The sequence below is a fragment of the Diplotaxodon limnothrissa genome, linkage group LG23, assembly GCF_057381915.1.
Source record: "Diplotaxodon limnothrissa isolate DT_005_m linkage group LG23, D_limnothrissa_male_GT1.1, whole genome shotgun sequence".
Lineage (NCBI taxonomy): Eukaryota > Metazoa > Chordata > Actinopteri > Cichliformes > Cichlidae > Diplotaxodon > Diplotaxodon limnothrissa.
In genome coordinates, this window is record NC_140617.1 from 9,196,418 (window position 1) to 9,205,264 (window position 8,847).

Below are 8,847 nucleotides of genomic sequence, written 5' to 3' on the forward strand. Positions count from 1 at the left end.
CTTCCTCAGTTTACAAGGAACAGCCATTCAGAACAAAGTTTTCTTAAACAGAGGGAGAGGGAGTATAATTCAAGCAAAAGTATTATTCAGCAGGAAATTTGCATAACAGTTCCTCCTCCACATAAGCTGTCTAAACTTCACACACAGACACAACCAATTTGTCACGGTCTGGCTGGGGCAGACCGTATGTGTTGCAGAGGAGGACTCAAACGCAGACCAAAACGTAGTGTGGATAAACAAAACAAGCCGTTTATTGAGGCTAGCAATGAGGGTAAAAATAATCGGGCATCGGTGAAAACTAAACAATAACCTAAACTGGGTGAACTAATAACAAAACATGAAAAAGCTTAACCATAGTGAACTGACATGGGTACTTGGGGATGAGACATGGATGAGCAGACGACCTGACAATGGCATGCAGAAAACAAAGGGCTTAAATACATACATGAGGTGATCAGGGGAGGTGGAGACACATGGGGGAAACAGCTGACAGACATAAACCTAATGACAGGACCAGGAGAGGAAAGCTAAATACAATAAACAAAGAACACATGACATTGTCAGAATAAAACAGGAAATACTAAAACTAAAACATGACAACACAACTTAACAGACCTAATATGTGATGAATAAATACAAAACCCCAAAACATAGAAAACCCAGGAACAATAACTGCCTAAACTAAAGGCAGATAGGAAATAACACAAACTAAATCACATAACAAAATGAGACAAATACAAACATGAACTCAGAGCGCTGGGTCAGAGACCCAGCCTGTGACACAATTGGCTTAAAGCTCTAAGATTTTGCTATACATGCTAAGGGATCTCGGCTTGCTGAGGAAATAAAGCCTGCTCATCCCTGTCTTGTATGCAGCCTCTGTTTTGGTCTTTCAGTTTGGCCTGCTGTTGCTGTGGACGCCCAGGTATTTGTCACTCCTCCAACATCCCATCCCAGGATAGCCATCGGGCAGTTGCTGCCCTTTTTCTTCTGAAGTTGACGACCATCTCGCTGATCTTACGCTTTGTTCATATTTTCAGCTAGCTTAAGTAAAAAAACAAAAAAAAAAAACCCAAAACCAATACAAACTCTGGTACACAACTTTATCTTTGATTTTTTTTATTTCAGTATCTTATTTATTTGTTCACATGATTGTTTCTTCTTTTTTTTTGTTTGGCTTTAGGGGCCAGGATATAGTTTTAGTTGGTTTTTGTTGCTATCTGAGGTAGCCAGGATTGCGCCATCATTTCCACCACGTCAGAATGGTCTCTACGTTTCATATTATGTTTTTTTTGTGTTAATATTTCTTGCACTAAATAAAGCAAAGGAGGAAGTTCTCCTCTGCAGCTGTTGTTTTTGGAAATATCACCAATAACAAACACATGGCTGGCCTGTTTTCACTTTTCAGCTTTCTATTGTCCAATAACTTTGTCTCACACATGTTTCAGTTTTACTTCTTTTTGCAAATGGAAACATGTAAACCATTATTACATTTCAACAATGTTTATTTGATTCCAATTAAATCATGAACATATAAAGACTTTATCAAATAATATACTTTTAAAACAATAGATAAGTCTCCATTCTAATAATATAACTAGCAATACAAATATTGGTATAAAAATATAGTCTTTATATGTGTGTGTGTGACAGTGAATAGGAGCTTGTGGTTTTCTCTCTTGAGTTTTTCAGGCTCTATGCGTAGTCATCTGCTAGTGTGTCAAAGTAGTTGCTGTCTGCATAGATAAGGAAGCCAGAGAAGAGGCTGTCAGCCCAGCCAGCATCTGCAAATAAACCGTTCTGGTCATGGTAGAAGATTTCCATCCACACCTCGTCTTCTGGATTCAGGTACATGACGGTGGACCCAGATGCCACGTCATGGTTTCCTGTATTGGCATCAAAAGTTTTGATGCGATACTGACCATTCTGCACCAGACCGATAGCCAGGTGTTTGTTGGCCAGTGTAATGTCATAGGAGAAATAATAAATGCCTGGGTATGCACAGATGAACTTGCCCGTCTGTGGGTTGTAGTGTCCGCCTTCATCGAAGAGGATCTTGTTGAACTTAATGGGGGTTTTCTCTGCAGGGTAGCTGCTGGTGATTCCCGCAGAGAAAGCAGATTTAGGCATGAGGCTGCCACATTTGCAGGTTCCCGCAGTGCCCCGCGGTCCTCGTTTGCCCTTGTCCCCTTTCTCCCCGTCGGGTCCTGGAGGTCCAAGCAAGCCACCATCTCCGTTCTCTCCCGTAGGGCCTCGTTTGCCTGGAGGGCCGCGGTCACCTCGTTCTCCAAGTTTACCTGTCGGGCCTACCCTGCCCTTCACTCCTGAAAGCAAAACACAATGCTTGCAACATCAGTCTCTAATTGAAGGATTCAGTTTTACTACTGTTAAACCAGAAACACAGCTCCCCAGTCATTGTCAGGGATTAAGTCAACCTTTGAACAAAGTCACTTGACATTCAAACTGGCTTGATTAACCCTTCGGTGCATTCAGTCAGCACCACTGTCGCAGTAAATACCCTGGAGACAGGCAACATTGTGATTGTGATTGTTTTTTTCTGCAGGGCTTTTCCTAATAAGTGGCTCCATGTTCAGTTGAAAGTGAATTCCTGTTTCCAGGCATAATGGAAAACACAGGTGAATGACGTTTATTTATCCCTGACAGATTTATGGCATTTCAGACTTCACAGGCTGATATTAGGATAATATTTCTGTTGGATGAGGCTAACAGGTACAGCCCTTCCAAATATTTTGTAATAACATTATGGAAGATTTTTGCAACACATGCAGCATCTGCTTTAAAATAATCAAACTGTTTACACCCAGGATTTGCCATCTCAAGCTAGTTTAAAAACTATAAAGCTAATTCGAAAATGAGTCTGAGCGACATAAACCACCATTCTAAGGACAGACACATTACAAGCACTAATTAAATGTATTGCATGTGTGCATTTTTCTTTCTCAATCATAAGCTGGCTCCCTAAAATGATCCTCAGAACCTGTGGCAGTAACTGTACTTGATACACTTTATGGCAAAGGTGCACCTATTTCTTGTTTTTTATTACAATAAATGTTGGCATTTCACACACAGTGCTGTCTGTAATGATCAGATTGAAGGAGTTGGAGACCTGATGTGTGTTTACATTGACTTCCCCTTTATTGTTAAGCCTCCAGTCCTGTAGGAGAGATCATTTAATAACTTTCACACACATCATTTTATCTTCTCTATGCGCCAGCTTTTCACTTCACGCACACACTGGCAGTATTTCTTTATCAGCAGACATAAAGTAATACTGTATCTGTTTCATATTATACCTGTGTCACCCTTTTCTCCTTTTTCACCCTTCCTGCCATCTCTGCCATCTCTTCCTGGGATACCCACATTCCCATCTGCTCCCGGGGGCCCGCTGGGACCTGGTTTGCCAGGCAGTCCGGGTGACCCAGGAACACTGCAGATCAGTCGTGGGGCTTTGAGCTTGGTGTCAAACAACTCTCCCGAGACACAGGGCCACAGACAGACAAATCCCATCAAGGTCCACATCTTCAAACCTGTATATACAGCCAAAAGAGAACATTAATATAGATGTTTGTGTCTCCACGTTAACTCACAAAGTTCCGAGCAACTCTCAAGTTAGTTTTGTGTTTGCAGATGTTTGGGCAAAGGAGGCAGATAACGAACAATAATGAATCAGTGAGTCCAGACACTTAGCGGTCCTATTATATTGATCAGTGCCATTAAACACTCAAAACGTTCTTGTCAGGGTGTCAGACAGAGAAACTGCATATCAGTGAATCAAACTTGTGATCAAATGCAGCATGAGGCCAGATGTGATTTTTGTAATGAGAAGCAATTGCTTCTGATTCCTTTTCACACGCCGATGTTCTCATCCTGCCACAGATTTGCATGTAATAGACTTCAAGCGAAATCTTTGTGTCTGCTCCAAGTCTTGTCTCTTTTTGTGCCAAAACATTCCCGAGCCATGACATAACACCCAGAACAATTTCTGTCAGGGGAACACGATCATGAAGCAATGGCGTTATACATACATGTAAGAGAGAAAAGAAGGAGACATGATCACACCTCTATTTCTGTAACAGAACGTAAAGCAGGCATTAAAAGCAAAAGCACTTAATGGTGATTCTGCATCCTGATGTTCAACATCAAACATTCCACAGCAAAGAAATCATATGGAAACATACTGAAAATGTCTTCCGCTGTGTGAAAATCTTTTGGATTCGCAGATTTGATTATTACACACACACACACACACACACACACAGATTTGCCCATGTGGGTGTGAGAATGTGAGTTTTGCATCTGCTGCTTGTCTCTGGTCAGCGGGGGCGTTGGAACATATGTGTCAGGTCTACAAAGAAGGATAATCCCCTTGTCTGCCTTTTCAAAAAAGTTATTACGGCATGTTTTTCTTTGCCTTTACACATTTGGTTGTCTGTCAATGCAAGCACATTAGACAAATTAGGTGCATACTACATGATGAGCTAAACAGGAAGGAGACACCACACATACACGCAGGCTGCTCTCCTCCTTCTTGTAAGAGTAGTATGTTTTTGATTTTGCGGGTAATGAACTGGCCACAGAGCCAATGTGAGGTCCTGGGAGAGAGAAACCCCGCCCGCCATCTCCAGTCTGCAGCAATGATGTCAGCTTTAGTAAAAACGCTGTCTTTTTTTTTTTTTTTTCTTTTTCTTTTTTTTTCATAAGGGGGAGGTGATTACTTTTTTTTTTTTTTTTTTTTTTTTTTTTTTTGGCCTGTCCCGTTTGGCTCTTTTGCCATCAGAATTGTTGTCTAAAGGCAAAGAAAGATGCCCAACGGATTTACTTTACCAAACTGACCATCCCAGCCTTGCCGTAATGGTCCATTTGATTCACCTTTTATTGTTTATTTTATTTTCACTTACTGAATACGGGACAGACTTGACTGGGGGAAAGAAGGGGAGAAAGAAAGAGGGAAAGAGTAACAGCTGAGAAGAGGGACGGGGGAGAAGGGCAAAAGACAAAAACCAACAGAACGGGCAGAGAAAAAAAAATGCATATATCAATCACCTGGATCACCTGCTGAGAAAGAAAAAAGAAAGCAAGCAGAAGAGAACAAGAGTAATAGAATAAACAACATCACAATGATATATGGGAATATGACAGTAAATACTAAATGTTAAACATTATTGTGCAGCACATAAGATCAACAGAACACAGTGTGCTTTGAGGTAGGAGCCAAAAAGGGTGTAGTTTGTGGGTGTGATCACCCGTGTGTACACCTGTGAGCATGGACGCGCTTGTTTTTTGTTTTTTTAAAAGGTTCCTTCATGTAATAATCTGCTAGAGGGTGTGGGGGGGCCACAGCCCCGTCCTCCAGGGCGTGAAGCAGGTGTGGAGGAGATCAAAACTCCAGACATCCAGAGGCCCCCAGAACACAAGAGACCAAGGAAGACCAACAGAGGGGCAGCTGCGCCACTGTCCCGGAAAGAGCTGAGGAGAGTCCCAGATGAGGGCTCACTCAGCAGCCGCGGAGCAGAAGCCAGGGGGAGTTGCAGTGACGCGCCCGTGAGCTCCGCCGGCAGCCAGCTGCGCCTGAGTGACCGAGCCCCAGGCCGAGAGGCCGGGGGCACCCCACCTCCGAAGTGGCCCGAGCGAGCCCCAGGCTCCAGGCCCCGATAAGCGGCCGCCAAGGAGTGAGCCGGTGTGTACCTGGACGCCCATCCCCGGACACAAAGAACCACCAACGCACCGATGTCTGAGGGGGTCCGCCACTGGCAGGGGAAGTGGTGGTAGGGGGAGATAGGCCTCCAAACCTTGGAGGGCCTGAGATGTCCCCAGAGAGGTGGCGCCTGACACCCAACCTGACATATAGACACAGACATACAGGCACACACAGATACAAACATCCATTCCCACCCTCATGCTCTCATATGCACTTACTCCACACTCAACCAACGTGGAGACAGACATAAAGAGACGTTGTACACACGATCACACTCCCCAAGCGTACTCTACAAACCGGGTCTAGGTGCCCTCGCCCCTGGAGGGGGGAACTGCACCCAGACCCAGGTGGTGTTTCCCTTTTCCCTGCGGTGGGGGGAGGCAGACCGCCCCGACTCCGCAGCAGCAGGAAGGCTCCACACTCCAGACCGCAGTCGGACGGCCAACTTCTCCTCCTAGCCCCCCTGCTCCAGCAGGTCGCAGAGAACGGGGGTGAGAGAAGACTCCAAACCTCCCTCCACCCGCTCATTGTAATGTTGATGCATGTGTGTCCTAAGGTGCATTTAAAACCCAGGAGGGCATGGAGCTACCTGCCAGAGAGCAGCAGGTAAGCGCATGGTCCCTCCTGCTAGCCCTCAATGTCTACGTGTATTTAAAATTGAGAGGTGGGCAACGATGCCAGGGGTGGGGTGTACACCCTGATGGTACTTTGGACTCCGTGTATCGTGCCCACCCCCAAGATCCTATATGTATGTGTAATGAGAGTGTGAGTAATGTGAATGTCTAAGTTGTGGGATAAAATTGAGGCAGAGGCAGCCAGAAGGGGACAGAGGGGGGGTAGCCTCCTCTGCACCCTGGTGACATACCCCTACTCCAAGGCCCTGCATGTGTGGGTGGTTGTGGTGGAGCGGGAAGAGGGAGGCAGCTGGAGATGGGGAGGGAAGGAAGGGAGGGGCAAGTGACCCCTCCCTGGGGTCAGCTCCCCCGCTGACCCCAGTAGGCACCCCCATACTCCGCGACCCGCCAGGGAAAGGGGGCCCAGGCCCATCCAGACCGGGCCCAGTGCAGCAGCGCCGCCCGGCCCCACAGAGCCCGGGACAGTCCACCCAACCCCACCACAGAGAAAACTGCACCCACCCCACCATCCACTCATCTTCCAGACTACATAAGACAATAAACACCCAGGCTGAGATCTTCCTCCACCTCTCCTGTATCTCCCCCTCCTGCAGAGGCAGCTCCTGAGGAGAGGAAAGCTCCTGCAAGATGTGACAATCTCCCCCACCAGTTGAAGAGCCCCCCAGGTGGCTCGACGCACCGGCGGCACCCTGCTCCAGGGCTGGGCCCCCATGCACCCACCCGCCCACAACCCCGGCAACACACCAACCAGGACCCAAGCCCCCGAGGCCCGGTCCGGGTCCCAGCCCAGAGACGGAGCGCCCCCAGAACCTCACGCCCATCCCGGACCCACCCAGGGCCAGCCAGGCTACCAGGTCAGTAACCCACGTCCGTCAGCACAGACCCTCCCCTAGCCCCGCTGCACGCAGCCGCGAGGAAACAGTCACCGGAGAGCCAACAGAGCCCCTAACCGGACATGACCGCTACCCCGGGTTGAGCCCCCCAAGGAAGATGCCTCCGGGGAACCCCCCGACGCCCTAAGCCTGTCCCTACCCCCACACCAATCACAACAGTGAAGGCGGGACCAAACTATGACCCCCCACCCCCACTAGGTGATGGAGCTGATCAAAGGAGCCCAGAGCAATTGATCTGATGTGGTGGCAGAGGCTGTATCAAGACTAATGTAATCTAATAGATAATTTCTATATTGGTTAGAATTAAGATTATTTTTATTTTTCCAGTTCATGAGGACTGTTTTCTTGGCTATGCATAGGGCAGTGAAAACCATATGGGCGATATTCTTTTCTGAAGTGACATTATCTAAGCTGCCCAACAAACACACTAAGGGGGAAATTGGAATGTTACATTTCAGACACTTCGATAAGTCTTCACATATCTCGCGCTGTCTTTAAAGAAGTGGACAACTGTTTACACACACAGCTGTGTTGTGCATGCAAACACATCCAAACACAGATAAACGCAGTCCTTCTAAGCCGCATTAGTAATATGCGTTATTTAAAAGCTCCTGCTGCATAGCGCTCCCTAAGAGATGTTTATTTACTATGAAGATCTAAAAAAGCTCTTTTCATTCATTTGATCTTCTTGTAAACATGTAGAGCGAGGCAGACTTTGCACCAAAAAAAAAAAAATCCTTTACTGAAAATAAAGGTTTTCATCCACTTTGACCGACAGCTACTAAAGTGTTTCTGATGTCAGAAATAGATGCATGTGAAACAAACACCAGACATTTTAGACATGTAACTTCTTTTCATTGCATTATTGCACTGCAATGCAATCTGACTATACAAGCTTAGAAAACACGTGTGGGTAGAAGTACTCAGTTTTGAGCAGAAAGTTTTCATCACTTTTATAAACATTCTGAACGAACAACGTCTTGTGATAATAAACCAGTAGACAGAGACATTTAATCCATGTTCTTACCCAACACTTGGCAGCTGTTCATCCCCAAACCAGGTCAAACTTCTCACTCTTGAGTGTCTCCGTCCTCCTATCTGCTCAGATTCTCATCTTTCACAAGATTCGAGTCCCCGTTGAACATGTTACTGTCAGACATCTATGTGCAGAGATCAGCTGCTTGTGCAGTACAGCAGCACAAGCAGCAGCCAGGACTCCTTTCAGTGCAACTCTCTCTCCATCCCTCCCTCTTTCCCCTTTATCCACTCCCTTCTTTCTGCCTCATAAATGTCCTAAGGCAAACAGCCATTAGCCAGGCAAGCCCAGTATGTGCATACAGAAAAAACTCCATTATGTCATTGATGAAGACTCTTTTAGAGTGAGACTCCCAGTGTAAAAGTCAGAAACTGGAATCTTCAAGATTAATAAATGACAGAACTCATTTGTGTCTAGTTGACCTCGGTTTTAATTGTATTTCTGACATTTACCCCTAGATGGCACCAAGCACGACATGTGAGTGTGTTGACGGACCTCTGGGATTATTTCTTTGTCACGTTGCTGTGTTGAAGGCAATTTGCTTTACAGGTGGTAATCCTGCTA

At 46.0% G+C, this 8,847-nt stretch overlaps 1 protein-coding gene across 2 annotated transcripts; it reads right to left on the reverse strand.

Moving 5' to 3' along the window:
- Positions 1–1,625: 1,625 nt before the first annotated feature.
- On the reverse strand, positions 1,626–8,422 carry c1qtnf7 (C1q and TNF related 7). 2 transcript variants are annotated; one of them, XM_085347996.1, is made up of 3 exons: positions 8,275–8,422; positions 3,315–3,548; positions 1,626–2,324 (listed from the first exon to the last, which is right to left on the reverse strand). In XM_085347996.1, exons 1-3 carry the CDS (start codon positions 8,294–8,296, stop codon positions 1,696–1,698), a joined length of 885 nt encoding a protein of 294 aa, XP_085204122.1. In that variant the 5' UTR covers positions 8,297–8,422; the 3' UTR covers positions 1,626–1,695. The 2 variants fall into 2 exon arrangements, with proteins under 2 accessions (XP_085204122.1, XP_085204124.1); XM_085347998.1 differs by lacking the exon at positions 8,275–8,422 and adding an exon at positions 4,200–4,223.
- Positions 8,423–8,847: the final 425 nt, after the last annotated feature.

Excerpts from the sequence above, each read along its gene's own strand:
- c1qtnf7 (XM_085347996.1), bottom strand. The coding sequence starts at position 8,296 with ATGAACAGCTGCCAAGTGTTGG. Across the intron at positions 3,549-8,274 it reads GAACAGCTGCCAAGTGTTGG|GTTTGAAGATGTGGACCTTG; the intron begins GTAAGAACATGG and ends CTGTATATACAG. Across the intron at positions 2,325-3,314 it reads AGGAGAAAAGGGTGACACAG|GAGTGAAGGGCAGGGTAGGC; the intron begins GTATAATATGAA and ends TTTTGCTTTCAG.